This window comes from Ammospiza caudacuta, chromosome 2 (genome assembly GCF_027887145.1).
Source record: "Ammospiza caudacuta isolate bAmmCau1 chromosome 2, bAmmCau1.pri, whole genome shotgun sequence".
In the NCBI taxonomy this organism is placed as follows: domain Eukaryota; kingdom Metazoa; phylum Chordata; class Aves; order Passeriformes; family Passerellidae; genus Ammospiza; species Ammospiza caudacuta.
Genome location: NC_080594.1, coordinates 89685739 through 89709161, shown reverse-complemented (window position 1 = coordinate 89709161; position 23423 = coordinate 89685739). Strand labels below are relative to the sequence as shown.

Below are 23423 nucleotides of genomic sequence, written 5' to 3'. Positions count from 1 at the left end.
GGCCTGGCCCTCCAGCTGTGTTGTTTTACCCAGTGAACAGAATGCCCCACCAAGCCATGAGCACTTAGTGCAGGAGAATGCTGTGGGAAGCAGCAATAAAGGCTTTGCCAAGGTCCAGGTAAACAATGTCCACAGCCTTCCCCCATCTGCTCAGCAGGTCACCTTCCTCTAGGAGATCAGGTTAGTCCAACCTGAGACTTTGCTGTGAGAAGTAGGCCTAAAATAAAGCCTCAGGTGTCACTCACGTTGGATTCTTTTTGTCACAATGTCATCTCTTACAGTGCATACCTGAATAAAAATACTGTATTTATTCAGTCACAACTTTAGTTGGTGTTCTCTGTGGTTACTCCTTTAAAAAAAGAGAACTTGTTAAATACTTGTAATTGATTGTCTGGAGTGTCTTGCTACATGTGTAAGAGATGATGTACAACAGTTTGAACACAGAAGATGAGTACTGAAGGTACTCTCAAAAATTTCAACTACTTTATTTCTATTTAGTGAAATATTAATAAACAGATCATGGCAATGTGGTGTCCTGTGGGTGTTTCTTGTAACTGAAAGCTGACCAGCTTGCAAATTTAAAATCGAAAATGTGAGCAGAATAGAAAATATCTTCAGAGTTTCTCTGAAGACATGCATGTTCTCCTGTCAAATCTGTGACACTGAAATGAAGACTATGCCAATCTTACTCCCTTTGTTCATTCTCTTATTATACTGCTATTAGATTCTGAGTCCCTGAAGTTTTAAATAACTGGAATTTATATTTCCAATTGAGTTTAATTACATGTGAATTTGTTTTGTTGATGGTACTAAGTAAATCAGAACTTGAATAGTTTTTCCAGTTTCAAGAAAACACAAATGTGTTTGCAACAGGCATACAGAAACACTTTGCAAAAGATCTGTTGAATACAGATGAATAAGTGGAGTTGATTTTGTTTGCTTTATAGGTCTACCTCGATCTCGTAGTCAGACGTGCCTGCCTGAACTGTTAAGATTTCTGGGACAAAATGTTCATGCAAGGAAAAACAAGAATGTTGATATCCTTTGGCAAGCTGCTGAGGTATTTATTCATCTAACCATCTCTGCATAGTTCAGCTGATTTTCTGTATTGATATGTATTTGCCCCTTTTTTATTACTGGAATGTTTGAATTTCTTTATTTGCTTGCACGTAGCTTGCAAATGCTGCCAGGCTAGACCTTCTCTAGAATGAGACATGGGGAAATAAAATGTATTTTTCATGTCAGATTTTCCCCTCAACCCATACAATGACGTTCTGCTCCCTCAAACATGCCAAACTTTGACATTGAAGCCCTAGAGAACGTTTGTGTGTGTCTGAGGGGAAGTACAGGTGTTGTCTCTGGCAGGAAGTTTTGCCTGTAGAAAGAGTGATGGGTTGTCTGTCCCATTTCCAGATATGCCGCAGACTCAACGGGGTTCGGTTCACGAGCTGTAAGAGTGCCAAGGATAGGACTGCCATGTCCATCACCCTGGAGCAGTGTTTGATCCTACAGCATGAACATGGAATGGCTCCACAGGTCTTCACTCAGGCTCTGGAGTGTATGAGGAGGTAAGAGTTTGACCACATTACTTATTCCTAAATAAGGAACCATGCAAACTGCAGAGGACTGATGGTCTCTGTTTCCATCAAAAGAAAAAAAAAGTAAGCTAAAGTCAGGAAACTGTAAAACTGACTGCTAGAATTCATCCCTCCCATGCATGTGAGTTGCATATGCTAAAGCTGGTTCTTACCAGATTTATATCAGATGGGCTTGAGTTTTCAGTAGAAAATCAGGAGTTTTCAGACAAGCATGTAAAAATATGTTTTCCATTAATGCTGAGCTGACAGAACAGGAAACTGGTGCTTCTTTGAAAGTTGTTTAATGATGACTTTACCTGAACTGTCATAGCACTAGGTTTCTTAGTTCTAGATCAGGGAGATTACTGTTTTTTATTCTTTGAAACACAGACACCTGCAGTTTGCACTGGTTTGCCAGTGTATCCTTTAGCAGTGAAACACTGCTCACTGGGTGAAATGTCAGTATGAGTGTTTCACACTATATAGCAACCCAATTTCATCACAACGTGTCAGTGTGCTGTTGTCATATCAAAATAATGATGTTCTGTATTCTGAAGCAGCAGAGATGTTTGCAGAATTAAGTACTGTACTTAAAAAAAAAAAATCTGTTTACTGTTGTTCAATGCCTTGTTTCAAGCACTGCTGGAAAACTCCGTAAGTCACATACCAAAAGAAAGGATAAGAAATCTAGCTTTAGTCTTTATCAATGTAGTTCAACAATGCTGTTCAGTCCTGTTTTTCAACATTCACTCTTATCAAATGTACTGTACTCGTGTGTCTTTTCACCAAATTCTCTAGAGTGTTCAATTCTCTTATCCTTTCTGTATGTTTTTGCTGTTTGACCCTTTCTTACTCTTCAGTCACCTAGAAGAAAAATGTCTCATATAATAACACTTGCAGCCTCTTACACTAGTAATTTGGGGGTTTATACCTGCATCTAATTGAGTGGCACTGGACTTTTTTATTTTCAATTTTTTGCTGCACTTTTTGCTACATTGTCACAGAGTTAGTACAGTACATGAAAAGTGCACTCAGAAACTACTTAAACCTTGATATTAGAAACAAAACTTGAAAAAGCTTTGTGAGGGAGAATTTACTAACTTAAAATGGACATCTTTATTTAAATTGTCCAACTTGTTGACATAGACATCTGAAACTCTTATACAGTTTCACAGTTGTGTATTTAATAAGAGTAAAACCAACTAGGAGAAATACTGGGAATCTTGTTACTTTCTTCAAATTCTTTACAGGGTCCCTGGGTTTTTTTAATGCAATCACGGACACAAGAGAGAGAGAGAGAGAGAGAGGTTAATAATAACATTGTTTTGGTCCTTCAGTCTACCAATTTAATATAACACAGGATCAGATAAAATAGTGACCCAAGAAAATTACTGCTTTGTGTTGACCTACACAGGGATATTGAAGGAGGGCCAATTTAATCAAAACCTTTGGCTTGAGTGTTCTACCAACATCAGGGACTTGCTCTGGCAGGTGAAAGACATGACTTTTTCTTCTGCTAAATCTTTGACTAAGAGAGATTGTGCAAGACAAATACTGACTTGTCCAGAAGGAAAACCAAGATTAGACCATTCTTCAAGCCCATCACTCTTCCTCTTATTGCTCTTTGGGATAGGTGGTCATGTTTTTCAAATTATTTTTTAATTCCACTCAGGAACAATGGCACAGAATTAATAAAGCATAATGAGAGAGACAAGGATTATAGAACGAATATGTAGGAGTCCAACTCCACCAAATCCCATTCTGGCCTGGACCATTTCACCTGATTTAGACGACAGATACAGGATAAAAAAGGGTAGCAAATTGTGCCCAGATTGCTTCCAGGGCATTCAGAAAGCTTGAATTTTGTTCTTTTAACCTGGGTCTTTTATTTAAGTGTACTGGAAAAGCAAGGTTTGGTTCATTCTTAAAGACTTTTGAAGTTTCTGAGGCATTTAGAAGGACAGGGAAGTATTAGTAATTTGTGAGACTGAAAGTATTTAATCTCTTTTCTACTGACAACTTTCCAGAGAAGAAAAGCGCCTTTGCTTATACCAGTCTTCAAAAACTTAGGAAAGCATCATCTTCTTCCATGTAATGTTGGTCTTCAGAGATGTTAGTTCCCACTTACTTGTTCTCAGGGACTTCCCTTCTTTCCTAGTCTTGTGATAATTATGTTCAATGAGCAGGGACATCAGGAAGGAAACATTGAATGTTCTTCTAGATTCTTATAGAAATTTACAGAAACAAGTTTGTGGCTTTCACCTTAGAAACTAATACCCTATTACAATAAAGTCATTTTCTGTAAATAAGTTACAGCCTTTCCAGTCCCAAATCAAACATACAGTAACTCCCAGCTCACAAATAGTAAAATCATGATGATATGACTGGAATTCCAAGCTAAGAGGACATGGCTACCTGACCAGTAAAGGCAGAACAAGAGTCAAAGCTGGCTCAGGTAGTCTCTTCCATCTGCAGCCCACATTCCCCTCTAGATCTTTGAGTGCCTGCCCTCCCTCTTCCTACCAGATTTCTGTCTTGTCAGAAATGCCAGTGGAGCTGTTTGTGGGAATGTGCTCTAAGGCAGTTTCAGTCAAGATCATTCTGGGTAGCAAAATCCTTTACGTGTTTTGGGTAGCCCAGCTCATTTTCATTAAATGAAATTATTTAGGAAGGTGCAACACAAACAATTTGGCCAACAGAGAAGGGCCATCTCTGGTAGGAGCTCTTGAACAGCAGGAAATGAGGTGAGGAAAATCACCATGGTGCTGACTAAAATGATTACATAATAAAGTCCTAGGAGTCATGTTTGAGTATGACCACTCATGAAATAAAACAGCTATGATAACAGTCTTGGTTGGATTTCTTCACTAATTGACCTGATTTAAGAATAAAATCATATTAAGTTGAGCCAGACCACTTAGCAGATGACCACCCAGCTGTTTACTACTTTCCCCCAACAGGACAGGGGGGAAAAATATGTGAAAAAGCTCATGGGTTGAGATAAAGACAGGGAGATCCCTTGCCAGTTACTGGTACAAAACTGGCAAATCAGACTCAGAGAAATTTTTATTTATTTATTTCCAGTGGATTGGAGATGTTAAGAAATAAATATGAAAATTTAAAAACCTTGCCCTCCACCTCCCAAATGCAAGCTAAAGTAGAAGGGAAATTGCTCTGTCTCCTAACCCTAGAGCTAGTCTGCTGATGAATGTTTTGATTTAAGACCCTGTACAATTTGGAATATTTGATATATCCAAAAGGTGACTTTTCACCTGTCAGGGGGAAGCATCTTTATGGGGCCAACAGTGACAAGGAATTCACTTTCCAGCTCTTGCCTCCATTCCCACCATATGTGTCTGTGTATATGTCTTTGTGTAAAATTGAGTAGCATGATACTAATTTTTAGTGGTGGGGATGTGGCATGTGGTGTTCATAATGCCAGCTTAGCATTTTTAGCCCTTCTTTACCTCTCCCAGTGTTGTATATTTTCTCTATATTCTAAAACACTTTTCTTCCTCCAGGCCATTTCATTGAGGCTTTATCCACCACTTTCCAGTAAACACTAGGTTTCCACTGATCACACACACACTCTCCCCATTGCTACAAAGAAACTGGGATTTGTAGGCATCACAGATTCAATCTAGCCTTGACCACTGGGCACCAGGAATGAAAACATGTCTTCATCGCCAATTTGGATCAAATCCAGATCAGAAATACAGTTGGTTTAGTTCCTTGCCCACCTAATTCCATTTGACTTGATGTGTCACCAGCGTCTGAATGCTCTTTTTCACCACCTCCAGGGTGTGTCTGATTTCTTGCAGGACATTGTCTGATGCTTACATAACCCTGCTACTCAACCATCAAGGTTATGGATGGTTTGTTATGGGTGGTGCAAGTGCACAAGCTTGAGCAGCATCAGGCTTACAGATTGCATTTAGAATCACAGAATCATAGAATTGTTTGAGTTGAAAGGGACCTTGAAGATGATCTAGTTCCAACACTCCTGCCATGGACAGGGACACATTCAATTGAACCTTAGACCAGGTTTGCTCAAGCCAGCCTCGCCTTGAACACTCCCAGGGATAAACATCCCTGGGTGCCTCACCATCCTCAGAATAAAGATTTTTTTCCTTATATCTAATCTAAACGTGTTCTCTTTCCCTTTTAGCATATTCCCCCTTGTCCTGTCACTACATGCTCTTGTAAATAATCTCTCTCCGTCTTTCCTCTAGTACTAGAAGGCTGCAATACCATCACCCCTAAGCCATCTCTTTTCCAGGCCAAATAAATCCAATTCTCTTAGCCTTTCCTTGCAGGAGAGGTGCTCCATCCCTCTGTTCATCTTGGTCATTTAGTTGTTGCTTTGTAAACTAAAAATAGAGTTGGAGTGCTCAGGGTATAAGAGTGATCCAGACTTGGAGACCACACTACAGAGCCAACCAGGCTACCTGTGGAGCTGCTCTTCACTGTGGCCTTTGGTGCTCAGTGTAAGGAGGGGGTGCACAATGAGATGGGCTTTGCAGCATGTCTTCAGAAATAAGCCTATTGATGTATCCTTGAATTCATGTCCAAGCAGAAAAATAGGTGGGTGGGGTTTTTTGTTTGGTTTTTTTTTTTTTTTAAATTGAGGTGTTGGACAGGTAGTTAAGAGGTTAAATTAAATCACTACAGCCCACATGGAAAGATGTTTGAAAGGGTCAAATACTACAATGGTTATTCATGTTCAGCTTGCTTTTCAGAGCTCCACTTCTTTGCAGCATGCCAAAGCATGGCAGAGCAGCATGGGGTATTATTGCTTGGTAATCTGAAAGAATGAACATGGAAAACCATTAATGTTCAACCTACATGTGTTTATTTTCACTAGACTACAGTACTTCTTTCTTATTTTTCTCTTTTATTCTCTTTCCCTCTCCTTATTTTTATAATTGTACTGATACATATTTTTGAGATGTTTTTCCACTCTTTCTTTACTTCATCTTCTGGTTCTGTTGTGCATTCTTCCATGTTTTTTCATTTTCTTGACCACCTTGTGTTGCCATCTCTTTTTATCCATCCATTTGCATGTCTGTCTTCCGTTCTGTTTTATTTTCCCTCTTCCCAAACTTCTTCCTTTTCACAGCATTGGAACACGGGAGATAGTCACCCAGAAGAACTTGAGTGGCTTGGTGCCCATCCGAGATTTCAGACTAGATCCCAGCCTCCTCTACTCTATTCCTTTACTAGCTCTCAGCCCCAATTTACTGATTGTGTGGCTGTTTCTGAGCATAGCATACCTGGTGGCCAGATTACGTTGCAAGTGAAGATAGAGTTCAAAAACAAAACAAAAAAAAAAAAAGAAAAAAAAGAAAAACAACAAAAACCCACAAAAACAAAAAAGTGCTTGAATGTGTATTGCCACTTGGTACCTGCTGGACAAAGGAATGTGTCATAGCATTGTCTGCCAAGAATTATTATTATGCCTTACAATTTTAAGTTTCTATTGTACTAAACTGTAAATATACATCAAAATATTTTATCAAAACCAGTTGTATTGAAACTTTAAATTATTGTTCTGCTTTCAGTGCTTGTAACATAGTCTGACATTGGCCTGTTACCTCTTTACTTTAGCCGGCCTGAAGATCTCTTACCAAATACAATTTTGTGTTACTTGTTTCATGTATTCCAGAGAAAGGAACTCTGTCTGAAAAGAATTTGTATCTTTTTGTATATTTAAGGTGTATGCTAACCTTGCCTTTCATTTTTACGAGGTATGAAGAGAAAAATAAAAACATGGGTGGGGTTTATAAGAAATTGTAAGAAATTTATTTAAAGAAGTAACAAATTTATACTTTCATTTAAAAGCATAATATCCAAATTACATTATTGAACAGTTTGTAGAAACATAGTTTTGTTCCTTTCTCATGGTTAAATATATTCTAATAGACTAGAAAACACTCATAAAACAACTTGCAGTGTGCTGCATGCAGAATTATTTCATTCTATTTGTAGATCTGCATTTTGCAATGTATTAAAGACATGAGGAAAATGAACCTTGTGGTTAGGAAGGGGATGTGACTGGCATTAGCCTGCTAATGATCCATTATCTATTTTAGGTGCTCTGTTATAGAACTTACTGTGAAATATGGGCATCCTAGAAGTTAAAGATAATGGTCTTTAATTTTCAGGCAAGAAGTGGGAGGTTTCAGTTAACTCCTTTAGTAGGTGGGTTTCAGGTTTTCCACTGGGCTTTATTTTGATTACATTAGACTAAATATTACTGTTACTTCCATTTTTAAGCGTTGCACAGCTTTAATAAATTATGATGCTGATAGTGGCTTAATGATAAGCGAGCAATGGCAAGTTAGCATTTATTTAAGTGGTGAGGCTGAAGTGGCTTCCTAGTTTAGTGATGCAGAGTAATTGCAGATGAAATTTGATCATCATTTATATATAACATCAAACTAGGGGAGGCCTGTTTAAACTGGAAGATTTTGTTGATGCTGTGGTCTGGCAGAGCTTGTCAATAGCAATAGCTGATAAAAAAACTAACCTCATTTAATGTAGTTTGATAACTTCATAAGGGGTTTTACTTCGCTTGGTGCCTGAGATGACATTGGGCTTCTGAGGAGAACTAGTACTGTGATTTGTATTTTCTACTATTAACTTGCTCAGAAAATAGAGATAGCTTTAGCTTTTATTATAAATTTTAATGGAACTGAGAGCTGCTGAGAGAAGTATGCTGAAATTAAAAAAAAAAAAGCATAAAAGCACAGTTAGAATAAAAATCAGAATTAAATCCTAAATTTGGATTTAATTATTCTAACTAAAATAAAAAGTGTGTGGTTATATTTGTGTCTTCATGAAATCAGACTGTGCAGTACACTATCTCTTAATATTTTTCCTCACTATTCTTCCAATTTTGTTTTTAAAGGAAAAAAACAAAAAAACAAAAAAACACCACAAAGACATATATGCTTATCTATATATATAAAAAGCACATATTATATTAATTTTTAGTTGCGATGAGTTTCAGTACATTGGTGCATCCTCACTGCTCTTGAGGTTTATCATGTTGTGGTGGTTTGGGACACATCCCTGTACTGTGCTGATACCTGATGCTGCTGTGTCTCCACAGAAATCATCTGTTCTTTATGGCTAGCACTGGTTTGTCTGCTGGGGGTGCCCCAGTCTACCTTTTTACAAGGTGAGCAGTTGTCAGGTTGGACTGTGGCCTTGATCTTGCAATGTGGGGGTGTCCTGAGTTCAGTCTAACCAGATGTGAAAGTAACTTTAGAATCACAGAATCTCCTGAGTTGGAAGGGCCAAGGATCAGTTCCTGGCTTGGCACAGGACAGCCACAGGCTGTGCTGAGAGCGCTGTCCGAGCCCTTCTTGCACTCTGCCACTCTCCCTGGGCAGCTGTTCCAGGGTCCAGCCACACTCTGGTGGCAGGCACATACACTGAGCTCCCTGAGATTATGAATCTGTTTAAAGTGTGAAGGTGCTGCTCATGATTACCACTAGGGTTGCAGTAAGACCACCTTAAAACTGTTTGGAATGAAAGCCCAGGCTTCTTGGAAAAAATGCAGGTTTTTTCTTTTTCATTTCAATGGGAAAAAATTTGGGACTTTTTTTTTCCTTTTGGGGCCTGGTCTGGTCTGGTGCATTCAGATTTAAGGTGCAGTAGTGCATCCTCCTTATATGCTTCCAAAACAAGGAAGATGGCATGTGAAATGTGGGCAATAAATCCTTGTCACTGTATCTGTGCCATGAGGGACACACGCAATAACCAGATGCAATGAAATGTGATATGAAGAGAATGATTCACTTTGCAGTTAAAATGCTCACCTAGCATTACATATTTGCTAGTTAAACTTACTGCTTTTATTAGTTCTCTGAAGTATGAGTTGTGCAAACTTTTGATGTATCTATTTGGCTGCAAGAGCCATCGGGGGAGTTTTGTGAAACACAAACCAGTGCCAGAAAAACAGTGTCATCACAGATGATCCATTCTATAAAAGGCAAGCACAGAATGTGCTCCAGAGACAAATTTCAAACTTAGTTAAACTATTCCTTAAAGTAAAGAAAAAAAATTACTGTATTTTATGAAGTTAAACTTGGTATTACATACAGAACACAGTTACAGCCAGTTTCATGAACCAAAATTAGAAGAATGGTGAGGTCTGTAAGAGCATGAGAGCTTTCAAACTGAACCAGAATCCAAACCCTCCTTTTGAATCAGATGATCACAGCTTACCTGGTAGATGCTGCAGCTGTCTCCAAGACAGGACTAATCTGACATTTCCACCATAAGATGCTGTACTGTACACTTTGCGATGAAGGTCTAGTTGTCATTGTTTAGGTTCCAGTCCTCAATCAGGGATAATAATTCTCCTGCAAGCCTAAATTGATTTATAATATATATTTAAAAGATAGTGCTTCCTCTTTGTATGTCTGTTTTTTGGATATAATCAAAGGAACTGTGGATTAGATTTACAAGTGTAAAGAAGCCTTATAACTGGAGTAGTTTTCTATTGTAGCACAGAACCTCTTTGTAATGTGGGGCAGTTGCACCAAAATATTGGGTGAAAATTAAATTCTGCTCAGCTTTGTTTCTTTGGGGTGATGATGCAGCCAGTCTTTTTTGCACTGCTATTTCATTATTAGGATTTTTTTAGATTGCCTTGGTTTTCATGTCCATTTATGCATGCAGAGATAACTAGAAAGGCATACATTATTTTTGTATCAGCTCTAATCTTTAAGTAAATACTTATAATACTGACATACAGGGAACAATAAGATTAATTTAAAGCTCTTATAGAAAGATCTGCAGGTTTTGGTTTTCAGCTTTATGTGTTAATAAATTAGCAGAACTGCTTTTAAGCAACCCCTTGGGATCCCTTGTGCAGTGAATGGCATGTGAGCTCCTCAACAGTGCACCTTGAAATACATGAAACCGGCGTGAAAGAGCCTTCTCAGTAGATGTGCTGCTGCTTTCTAGAAATGCAAAACTAGCAATCAGACATAGCTTGTGTCCATTCTGTGTGCTTCTTACTGGCATTGTATGATGAATCATCTCTTTTAATATTTGCAGTGGCAAATTAATTAAACGCTCATTAAATATAACCAACTTTATTTTAATGCTATAAAATAACCAGTTCATTTCATCTTAGTTTAAGTCTTTTTTCTTTTTTTTTCCCTTTTACTGCTGTCATTTTTTGTGCTTGTTTTTTTCCCCAGTGAGGGTTGTCGCCGAGAAAATACAATGAAGAATGTTGGATGTCGCAAGTATGCATTTAATTCCCTGCAACTGAAGGCTTTCCCAAAGTATTACAGGCCTCCAGAAGGAACTTATGGAAAAGTTGAAACATAAGCATACCATGTCCTTTAATTGCTGTTCCATTAAAACATGTGGATACACTCTAGATTAACACATGATTTTGTCATCCAGAAGAGATAAATAACCTTTTTGTATGTTTCGTTAGGTCATACAGAGCATGTTACTGAATTGGAATCTATAGTAACAATTATTCTGACACCTTAGCTTGAGAATAGTGTGATGACTCTCTGCCCGTTTCAATAGCCTTCAGTGTATGTAAGATGAGCAGATACTGTGCTACTTAATAATTACCTATATGCAAATAGCTAGGTACCTCCTGGATGGGCAAGGACTCTAGGAACGGCATTTAGGCAGCTGTTTCCATAACATCTTTTTATACTGAGTTGATTTCAGATTGAGCTTTTCCTAAACTTTTTAAAACTGAGAGTAAAACTCAAAAGTTGTAAATAAAAAGGATCCTAGACAGTTTAGTAACTGTAGAACGCATTGTTACAATCAATAAAAGGGGGTTTGATTTAAAAAAAAAATCAGCACAATAAGAGCCAGGAGAAAGAATTGTTTTACTATATATAGGATGCCACCTTCATGTATGAAATTAACAATATATAAAAGGCTACTTGTATATATAAACCAGATATGTGAGGTCTGGTTTATAATTCAGTTCAAATAAAAGAAATTCCTGTCCTCTTTGGCAGATAAGGCCTTGGGCACACAACTGATTTTTAAAAGTATTTCAGAAACATCATGATGCTTAACTATTAATGCCAGCAACAGTTCCCCATGCCCTTCCCCTCTCTAAGGCAAGTGCAACAAGCAAGTCGCTGATGTTGCACGTGACATGTTCAGTATATTCCATGGTGTTGTACATTAATTAACACATTTTTACCCATGGTTTTTTTATATCACTTCTGGATTGTAAGCCTCAGTATCTCGGGGCGTTACTTTATTTTGGTCAGCATATGATTTTTCTGTATCGGTTTTGTATGTCATTACCAAATGTCTTAAAGTGCCCAATGCATCCCCTTTGCTCCAAAATCAAAATTGGGTTCTGTTTTCCTTTGCATTTCACCTGTTGAGAGTCCTGGTGGGGGAAAGTGTGGCCGGTGTCAGGGTATTTCTGAGGAAGGTAGCAATGCCCTGTGTCAATAGAGAGGAACTGCTCAGTGCTACTGCTCGTGCCTGAGAACCACAGGTGGGTTCTAGCTTATGACAAAGGTGGTCAGTTGGATAGCATATGATAAAAAACGTTCAACAGATCTCCTCTGAAATAATCTCCCAAAGAATGCCTTTGAAGCTAAGATAGCATTTAAAAAAGCAGCTAAATGTTAATTTCCAAATTTTAACAGGATCCAGTAATCTCTAGCTAGTTTCATTCAGCACACTGTCCTTTCCTTCTTGGTTCCTAAAAATCTGAGTTTTAGAATAGAAAAAATCTGCCCATTTTTTCTTGGGGGAGTAGCAACAGCCAGGTAAGTATATGGCTGTTTTCTGATTTCTTTCTCCCTCTCACTGATGTTTGTCTGTGCTGTCACTGCTCTATCAATCAGCCATGTTCATTCTGCTCCCATATAGGTTTGGGGGTTACAGGTCCAGCAGTTTTTGCATTTTGCTTTTTGCAGTTTAACACTGAGCAGCATGTCACAAAGCCAGGTCAGAGAGTTCTGCTGAACTAGGCTGTTACCATTATTTTAGACTCTTTAGGATTACAAAACATGGAATTCTGTGCAAAAGCAATGTATTGTAGTACCTACCCATGTCTGAACAAATCATCTACAGTAGAACAGTCACTCGGAAATGTTGCAAACCTTGTTAGCCAATTAATGAGTGTTGATTTTGTTTTATTTTTTTGCTAATAAGTAAAGAAATATATGATGAAAAATTTTTCAGTGGGATCTCTGTAGACATGCTACTCCATTAGTTCTGCTCAGCCTTCAGTCCCTGGCCCATTATGAAATGCTACTTTATTTTTGTATGAACTATGCTCTTTATATCCCTTAGTTTTTATGAGTTGATAATTTTATGAGTTGATAATTTTATTTTGTCTATTTCAAATGTTGTTTATTTTAAGTCCTGTATTGTTACACTAAAAATCTCCCAATGTTCAGCTTCGGAAGGAAATAACAAATGTCTCTTGTAACAATTAGCAGCGCCGCTCTCTTAGACGGTGGCCAACAATCATTAGACCTGCTATAGAGCTTAGCAATCCTTTATTTATTTTGTATGGCAATGGAATCTGAAAATGTTGCTGAATTTTGTCTGGAGCCACAGCCCCGGATGCTGCGGGGCTGTGCCGGGTGCTGAGCTGCCAGCGCGGTGTCCCCTGGACATGGCACTGCCAGGATGGACATGGCACTGCCAGGATGGAATTGGCACTGCTGGGGTGGAATTGGCACTGCCAGGATGGACATGGCACTGCCAGGACAGGAACCGCACTGCCAGGACGGGCACAGCTCTGCCAAGCTGGGCACTGCTGGGATAGCCATGGCACTGCCAGGATGGACATGGCACTGCTGGGATGGAATTGGCACTGCCAGGATGGACATGGCACTGCTGGGATGGAATTGGCACTACTGGGCTGGCACTGCCAGGATGGGCACAGCTTGGGCTCCTGCCGAGGGCAGCGCCGACAGCGAGGGCTCGAGTGGTGCTCCAGAGAAAACTGTGACACGTGAAGTCCACATGGGACCCTCACAAGGGGGAAGGGAGCTTTTCTGTTGCACAGGAGAGGCAAATCTAAGGATTACTGTAAAATGAAGTTCTGTCTAATGTTCCTTTTTTGAGTACATTTTTAAAATTATAAAACATACAAAGGTAAAAGAAGAAAACTGTTGCCAAGTATGTTCTGTGTATGTTCTGTGAAAGTACCTACAGCACAGTTGCCTTTTTTTCATTTACACGTGTAAAATTATTGTATTATATGACACAGTTTTGTCCCAACACGACTGTATTTGCTATGCTTTGTGCATTGAAATATTTTTATTTATTTGGTTTTGGGCAGTATTAATATATCATAAACATATGGCTACTGTTTTATATATTCTAGTTCATCCAATCCATGTATGCTGTAAATGTGCTAGTCTTTAGGATGAAAACCAATAAAGAACTGACAAGAATAACAATGGTGGCTTAATTTTAATATGTCTGTGGTAAGTGAAAGTAAACACTTTCAGGCTCGTTGACTTGATACACTTTTATCTGTTGGAGAGCACATAAAGCCAAGTTGTGTAGGGAGTCATTTTACACAGATGTGCAAGTCAGGAAGTAGTTACTTCTCAGCCCTGTAAAGAACAGCTGATACCAATTTTCTGTAGTTAAGTGAGGCACCAGCTTGTCCCACATGGTGTGCATTGTGCAGCAGCAGTTAAGAAGTGATATGAGGTATTTTTCCTCCTGAATTTTATCTACTTCCTCCTTGAATATTCTGTAAGAGCTTCCTGAGCTTTGTTCTCTGTTCTTTCACTTTTCCTTCCATTAGCAGATTTTTTTCTCTGCTGCTGCTTCCCATTGAGCCAGCTCATCCCTCCAAGCAGCTTTGGCAGTTGTGCTGCTTTTCAGCAGGGAGAGGTTGTCCTTGTTGATTGTCATTTTGATTTCAAATTAAATAAAGTTTATATAATAGTGTAACAGACAATAATTCAGAGCATTCTGATTTCTGTAAAAAATGAAGAATAGAACACAAAAATAGAATTCTGTTTCCACTGGGAGTTTGGGCACTGCCAAATAGAATTTTCTTTGTGTGAAAGAGGGCTGAGGAGCATTGGTGGAGCTCAGTGAATTCGGGTTTTAGTTATATAAAAGGAAAAACAATAGAAGATAAAAACCCACACTGCTTTCATTCAAGATGCAGGAAAAGAAGATGCTTGACAGGTAGGAATTCCTGAACTGCAAATGCAAAATCAGACATATATATATAATATATATACACAGATTTTAAAACTTCTAATTGGTGTTCAAAAAGTATCTGCCAGTATTATTCTTAATTTTAAAAGGTGGGCTGTTTAAAAAAATGGTGAAAATCTGACATCTTTAGAAGGCATTCTGAGCTATCGGAAGTGTCCCATGTTTGAAGCTGGTGAAGGTGTTTCCATAAAGATTGCTCCATGTGGAGCCCTGGCCGTGACTCTGGGTTCCCTGGGCACTGGGGCTGTGTGAGGGGCCCTGTGTGCCTGTGGGCTGTGAGGGATCCCATGGGGAGCTGCTGGGAGCAGCCATGACCACGGGCCCTGCTCTGCAGCAGAATTCCCTCTCTCCCCATGACTTCTGCTGCCCTTCAGGCACGGCTGGAAGTGCTGGTACAGGAGTCTGTGTACAGCAGCACTTCTGAAGGGGTTACCTGGTGCCACAGATGTGCTTCAAGTCTGAAACGTGTACTGTGCCAAAAGAGAGGAAATATTCATAGATAAAACACAAAAAATGCATGGCAGAATAGAAAACCAAGAAGGGTACAGCAAAAAACAGCAAACCACTTGTTTAAACCAGAGAAAGAATCCTCATCAGAAGAAGCTGTATGTAATTTTGGTGACCAAGTGTGAACTTTTTCCACCTTTTTCAGTTTGTGAATTCCTTAATATATCTGAGACTTATATCTTAGAAACTTTCTGTCTTTGTATTGTTGCTGACTGCAAGTGGGTTTGTTTAAAATATCTCTTCCCAATGAACTACAAGACTTCTAGGCAATGAAGGGGAAAACATAACAGCAACCTCTTTTTATCATATTGCTTTAAATGTCAGGAAAAGGTTCTCTCCCAGTTAATGAAATATTTTGCCCTTCACAATTCAGATGGATGCAGTTTATCTATGTATTTACAATGTGATTTGAAGAGGGGTAAGCAGAAAATGAGTAAGTAACAAGAGTGACTGACATGGACAGAGGGGTCACTGGGACCTTTCAGCCTGGACACCAGGAATGGCCAAAACCCTGCTCCCCATGGGAGACTGCTGGGAGTGTGGTGTTCATAACACCAGGGTTGGGGTTTCATCCCTGTATGGACCATTTGCTCAAGAGGTGGATTCGATGGTCCTGGTGGGCCCTTCTGACCAGAATGCTCTGTGATCCTGGGTGCAGACACAGCACACTGGGGAGTTTGGGAGCTCTGTGATCCTGGGTGACAGACACAGCACACTGGGGAGGTTTGGGAGCACCAGGACCCAACCAGGGGTTCCTACTCATCCTCTTCCATCCACAGCCACCTGCACATTCCCACCCACTCTGGGTGTCCTGGCCAGCCAGGGAGGCCCCACAGCAGAGGCCACTGCCTTCCTCTGGTGGAAGGGAGGGAAGGAGGGATGGAAGGAGGGATGGAAGGAGGGAGGGAAGGAGGGCGCTGTGGAAGCAAGGCTGGCCTGGTGCCGTGGTGCTCACACAGATCCTCTCAAACATTGCTCCTCGTGGGCAAAGGCTGCTTGGCAGCACAGACCATCCCCTCTGCCACTGTGCAGCATCTCTTGTGGAAATGTGCTGGGACTGTAGTGTCATTTCATCTGGGAGTGAGAATCCTGTTGTAGTGTTTGTTTGATCCTGCATTTCAATGAAACAGCCTGAGGATCATGCTCTGGTTGCTGCCTATCATTTAGTTTTCCATTGGCCCAGCATATTGGTGGGGCCTGCAATTTCCATTTTGAAACAGAGGCAAGTTGATCTTTGGAGTTCCTAAAATAAAAGCATTAAAACATGTTCACATGAAGGTAAGATAGCTTTTAAGTGCTCTTAGTATTTGTCTACAAATTGCTTGAATTGTAACCATGTCTCAAAATGCTGCTGTTAGCCTACAGTACAGATTTGAGAAGTTCTGAAATGCAATATGGAAATAACTCACTCTTTTTTAGGTATTTCAAGGTGTTGATTGAATTGCCACCAAGCAATGTTGGTGTCAGGCAGATGATGGCACCAGAACCAAGCACTGAAATCACTGAGGCTACCTGCTGCTATAGAAATGCTCTGAAAATGTTGATAAAATCCCCTTCATGTTTTAGGTTTGTAACAAACATGAGGTAAACCTGCCTAGGTGATTGAGAGACATCTGTCAGGTCTGGAATAGCATTCGTTAGCTACAACAGGATCCTGTGCTTCTGACGGGTTTTTCTGTATTTTTTTCTGACAGCAGAACTCTCTCATTTGGGGGTATTCCTGCCCCCTTTTGTTCCTCTAAATATGGTGTTTCATTCCCTGTTCTTCATGTTGTGTTTTGACCAAATTTCCCCTGAGTGTGTTGGGACTTTGACAGCGCATAAACTTTTATTTTTAATCAGCTTTTTAAGTGTGAACAAGTGGGTGTTTGAGTGGGTGTTCCCTTGAAATGCTGTGGCCCCATCCACAACTTCAAGATCTGTAGGCAAATGGCTGAAGAGGAGTCTCTGACTTTTCTCAGTTCCTTGTTAGATTTAGAATTTCTCTCATGAAACTTCTAGCTCTTAAAAAAAATGTGAACAAACTTTCTGTGTGGAAAATACAGCTTTACAATACTTGTGTGGGATTAGTCTCTGGGAGTGGGTAACTTTGGAACACCTTTGTGACATGGCAGGAGCTAGAATGAAGTTTATTAAGAAGTATCAGCCAGAATGGTGCTTATTTACTGAGGAAATGGACAATGTTTGTGTTTCCTGTGTGTATCTAGATTGGTCCTGTGTGGTACCATTTTGTGGGGCAGACTCAGCACACAAAATCCAGCTGTCATCCTTGGCTGTGTGGCTGGATCTGCAGTGAGCTGCACACTCCAGATTCTGGCTCCACTGCTCCATCAGCAAAGCTTTGCAAGAACCACTTGGACTAAATCTACAAATGACACTTGCAACCTACAGCTTGCCCAACCTGTAGATATCTCAGTTGCCTGATGAGTTTCCTAAGGCTTTCTATATTGGGAATTGCTGTAGTAGCAGGGAGCCCCTGATCAGGGAATAATGAGCACTGACTCCATGATTGCAGAAGGCTGATCCATTGCTTTATTGTTCCTTTCCTATCCTATCCTATCCTATCCTATCCTATCCTATCCTATCCTATCCTATCCTATCCTATCCTATCCTATCCTATCCTATCCTATCCTACATGAAAAACCCATTGCCCTTGCCAGACAGTCCAATACAGCTTTGACCTAATTGGTCAATCAATCAAAACACCATCACCAGTGTCCAATTAAGAAGCCACCTTTTGGTAAGCAATCTCCATAACACATTCCAGATGTGCACAACAACAGGTGCAGCAGGTGAAGATAAGAATTATTTTCTCTGAGCTTTCTCACAGCTTCCCAGGAAAATCCTGGGAGAGAACGATGTCTCTCTTTGTTCAGAGGATATGTGATTACCACAGAATTTCTAATGACAAGTTTGTCAGTGAGATTCACCTCAGCCTGAGCTTCCTTCTCTCACTGCCCAGGGCTGGGAATAGAGACAGGGATTTGTACCTCTGGCCTTGGTGTCACAGCCACAGCCTTATCCCAGCCACACTTGTCACACCTGGTTGAGAAACATGGCTTGTGGACAAGGTCCTCAAGAGCTGCCTGTTCCCTGTTCTCTCTCTGCATTGCAGTCCTCAGGAATCCATCACCAGCAGCACTGTCCTTCCCCTCCAAATCCTTGCTGCAGCTTCACTGCATCAGCTTTTGACAGGGTGCTGGAAACTGGGCTCTTCTTTCTCTGTTCTTTGCTTCTCTCCCTTTCCCCCTGTCATCCTCAGACAGCAACTCCAAAAGCACCAGGTGGCTTTTTCAGTAAGGCAGTGAAGTGCTGCTGATTTAGGTTCTGAGAAATCACTGGGAATTTTACTGAGTGGAGAGGTGAGAAAGTGACTTCCCATTTTGCCAGGGGGGATTGTCAGTGAGGCAGGCAGGATGAATGCCATGGGGCATTTCCAGGCACACATGGTTTCTTAGGGTGAATTTATCCTAGGTTAGCTCCCTGTTTCTCACAGTTTGGGGTGAAGGCAAGAAGCAGCCTCTTGTTTGCAATTCTGTGACCCAAATGTTCCCTCCATGAATGGGATTCCTGCACTGGGGCTTGCATTTCATGAGCAGTGCTGCTCTGCTGGTGAGGCTACCCAGGGGCCAGAGAAACTCTGATTTTCTGGGTCCTGCTTGGACAGGTACAGAAGTGAGAATTACTTAATTAAACAGGCAGCTAGTAGGTAAGATTCAGCAAGCAAATAGATTCAAGACTTACCAACCTGAATTAGAAACATCAAAATATCTGTGCTTTGTATAGGAAAACCCATCCCTATCTCATGTCCTGTCTTGACAGTGGCTTTTACCTTGTATCTTTGGAAGGGTAGAGTAAACATAGCATGGGATTTCCACATGTATTTGCACAGGTTTTTTTTTAATGATTTGCATTTTTGGAAGTAGATTTGTCAGAAGTGTTAGCTCTGAGTTGATTTATTTAGCACCGTTTTGGTGTTTTCCATTGTGTCACTTTACTTCCCCTTCTCTGAGTATTCGCTTCTTTATTTCTTCTTGGGCTTTCATCATTTGAGTCCTCAGAAGGTGAAGATTATGATGTTTATGCAGATTGTGCATAGAATACTTGAACTAATTTCTGAATTTTTCTCCATGGTGGAAGTAGTTAACCAGAAAGATGATAGTTCATCAATAGATTGTGTCTGGGGGTTTTTTTTGTTTGTTTTTATTATTATTTGTTTTATTTTATTGATACATTCCTGTCTACTTGCAGGCTATGGACATAGAAAAACAGCAGTATGATCACTGTTCTTTATTTCATGTTATAAATCTGGTGAATAATGTTACTAAAAAGGTGGGGAAATAATTCAGTGTGGTGAGCAGCTATAGAAAAAGAGATACTGAAAAAGATTCTATGCAGAAGAGGAAAGAAAGAAAAGTTGTTGCTTTTAGATAGTTTGATGAAAGAAATATCCTAATAAATACAGGAAAGAGTTTGATTGCATTAGGCTTGTCTGGCATGTTGTGACAGTATGTTTGAAGAGAAGTAAAAGCCTGGTGTGTCTGGTCTTTGCCCTGGTTTGTGGACTTTCCCTACTGAACTGCAAGAACTTTCCAGTTCCTCTTGCTGCAGGGCTCGTGGCACATCACTGTTGAGGAATGGCAGCTGTGTAGCCTGGCAGTGGGGAAAGGAGTGGTAATTGTCCCAGTGCACAATTAATTAAAGCAAAATGCTGCTATTAAATCTGAAAAGTTTTTGTCAAGGTGTCAGGATAAGCCCCAGAGGAAATCCTGAAGCCACTGGCACTGCTGTGGTGTCCAGATTGCTCTTGGCAGCCACAGAGGGGGGCTGTTGATCCAACAGTGGAACTCTCATTCCTCACTCTGCAAAGGGAGGAAAGGGCATTACTCACATTTATCGAGTATGGGGAAGTGTTTTCCAGTGTGCCAATTTAATCAGAGTTCCTAAAAGCCTTCCCCCCCCCCCCCCCATGAGTTATTATTGCTGTATAAACCAAATCAGTCTTTTCTCAAGGAGGCTCCATTAAATTACAAAGTCAGGACAAATACTGTCCATTTTCTGAAGTTCTCTGGTGCTGAACCTGCTGACTGGAGCAATATTCAGTTTTTATTGTTCTAATAACTGCACCATATGGATTTTTGCATGCAGTTGATCAATGCAAGGGCACTAAGCTCACAATGCACCTCATTCTCATTTCACATACCTGAACTGTGGGTTCAACTCACTGCCCATGCCCAGCTCCCACATTTTCACATCTGAAATTAATTTCCACATAACCATGAGATATTCTGTGTGCTGATAGCTGCAGCATGGATGTTTGCTTTCTGTTTGAGATGTGATGAGTTTTCCATTTGGAGCATTTCTTTAAAATGTTGAGTTCAGCTGCTTCAAAGAGAGGACCATCTTTAACAGGAACAGGACCACAGAACCATTTAGGTTGGAAAAGACCTGTCAGATCATCAGGTCCAACCACTGACGTAACACTGCCAAATCCATCACTAAAGTATGTCCCCAAGTGCAACACATGTTTTAAATACCTCCAAGGATGGTGACTCCAGCACTTCCCTGAGCAGCCTGTTCCAATAATTGACAACTCTTTGTGAAGAAGTTTTTTCTAATAGCCAATCTAAACCTGTTTTTTTCCAGACTTCCTTCTACACATGCACATGAAATCTGACTTTCTCACTGTCTTGCTAAATTCAGCTGAACCATTTTATCTCAAGCATTAATATAATATTTTCTGCCTTTGCACAATTTAACTGAAGACTTAAGATTCTATTGATGTGTTCTTAGGATCTGTTGATTTTTACCTCCTTGGAGATCCGATCTTCAGCCACAGAATGGAATTTGGCAGGTGGGCAAGTTTGGCAGGTACACCTGCATGGGAAGCTCACAGGAATAAACTTCTGGTTTAAAAATGAATATTCCTTAAAATTACTGTTGTCCCAGAAGATTTCCAGCACATCAGGAATTCTCCTGTGAGCTGCAAGCTGAATCATACCCATTTAATGAAGAATGTTGCCTAGTTTTAGCAACCTGCTTCATTCTTTGTTGTCAGACTCTTCAGCATTGGCAGGATTTAGCTGCTAATGAAATGACTGATAAGGACAGGCAGGGGATGGAAATCCCTCTCCCTTCCAGGAAGCCAACAAGAGCCACTGAAGGAGCATTTCAGCCTCTCCTCTGATTCCACTTTCTGCATATTTCCCTCTTGACAGGCAGTGGGCCCTCCTCACTGGCTTCTCTTGTGTCCTGCATTGCCATAGAGCAGGTTAATGTCCTCTCTCTGGTGAGCAGTCTCTTCCCTGGCAGTAACTCCAGAGTGGCCAGGAATTGATGCTGGATGAGGCAGAAGCTGCTCCAGGTGCTGCCTTCCTGGTACACTTGTTTCCCAGCAAGATTCTTATAACTAAGCTGAAACACAAGTGATTTCATCCTGCCATGGACTCATACTTAAAAACACTTAGGAAACTTTCCAGAATAGCTAATTTGTTTTGGTTTGGGGTTGTCTTGGTGTTGTTTTTATTTTTCTTTTCTTTTGGGAATATTTTATTAGTCCTTTAACTATAAAATGATCAGCCTGTATCTATTTAATTCTGTCTTCACCCACCCCCACCCCCTTGGTGCCCTCCCCAGCCAATCCCTTTTTTCTCTCTTAGGATGCTACACTCCAGATGCTCTGGCTTGTTTAGGGCAAGTAATTGAGCTGTGATTTTTCACAGCTTGCAAGAGAGTCCCATGTGAAGCTTGTTACTGCAGTGTGAGAACATCCCACTCACTTCCTGTTGCCACTCAAGGACTACTTGAGTGTTATCTGGTAAAAACTTCAGCAGAGTGAGCGCACCTCCTGGAGATCCCACTTTATCCAGCACTAATGACATTCTGACTCATTTGCTTCACAATAGGCAAATAGAGAGTGAATTTTCAGATTTTAAATTTTCATATACAGGGTCCTTCCTGGAGGACTACTATTTGAGATCCCAGCTTGAAAGAAACACCTCAAGGGCATTTGCTTAGAAAGTGGACATAAAATCTGTATTGGCACTTCCTTCTTTCTGCATTCCTCTTGGTACAATGTAATCTGCTGCTTAAGATCAACTGATCCAACTGATATCCTTGGATCTGAGCAGCTGCCTTTACACAGCTCTGCTCAAAAAAAAAAAAAAAAAAAATTGTTCAGGACTGTTCTCATGTTCCATATGTATATATATATATATCTCTAAATATTAAAATGGTAATGCCCTGCTTGCTGCTGGATTACACAGCATGGAGCAGCACACCAGGAGCAGCAAGCATGGTTAGAAGTTGTGTTCAGAGGGCTGCTGAAGAGCCTGCTGATCCAGGCATCTTGAAGGCTGTTTTAGTATGTATGTGACTGAAGAGCACCAGCTGAACATGAAGTCCATCAGTAAATGGCATTAGACAAAAACAGGTATTGGGCAAAAGACTCAGTTTTGAAGCAGAACCTGTTTAACACAAGGTGACTGAATGTTGCACAGCCATAGAGTAGAAGCTGGATTATTTTCAATCCCTCTTCTAACAAACTGACTCACTGAGAGCTGCAGTTGTCCATTGTTTCATAAGGCCAAAACACTGGAGCCCAGAAAACTTGCTCATAATTAAAGGCTGGAAAAACAGACAAAGCCCAGTTAAAGCTGTACTTAGTGTTAAAATACCTGGATGAAATAGTGTCAGTGGAAGAGCTCCATACTTTGTGTACTCATTTTACTCTCATTCAGTCAGGCACTGCTCATTATCATCAGTTGAAGTGCAGAGCACAATTTCTGCACGATTTCACACTGTGCTCCAGTGTAGGGAACCTGCTGTTCACTCACATCCTCATCCCTCCTTGCCTGGAGGTAGGAACCCCCCAGTTCTGTGTTTCCCTCCCAGGCCAGGGCTGGCCCAGTGTCTGCACCTGTGAAATAACCACTCTGTGTCCCTGGAACAGCACATCCTGTCCTGGTACAGCCTTACACTTTAATAAAGTATCTAATGCCTTTCAAGGGCTTTTGGAAATAGAGCTCATGATAATTAAACTGATTTCACATGTTAGGGCCATACTTCCTACCTCGGACTTTCTGATTTCAGTAACAGATCAGGAACCTTTTAGACTTTTAG

At 40.4% G+C, this 23423-nt stretch overlaps 1 protein-coding gene across 4 annotated transcripts in view; it reads left to right on the top strand.

The window, feature by feature from the left end:
* Positions 1-14309, top strand: part of INPP4A (inositol polyphosphate-4-phosphatase type I A) — a 71015-nt gene extending 56706 nt beyond the window's left edge. For 2 of the 4 annotated variants that reach the window (XM_058800569.1, XM_058800568.1), the window contains 3 exons: positions 948-1060; positions 1414-1568; positions 10796-14309. In XM_058800569.1, coding sequence (XP_058656552.1) covers positions 948-1060; positions 1414-1568; positions 10796-10928 — 401 coding nt within the window. In that variant the 3' untranslated portion in view covers positions 10929-14309. The remainder of the gene's footprint in view (positions 1-947; positions 1061-1413; positions 1569-10795) is intronic. The other 2 variants (XM_058800571.1, XM_058800570.1) reach the window with 1 other exon arrangement.
* The last annotated feature ends 9114 nt before the right edge of the window (positions 14310-23423 follow it).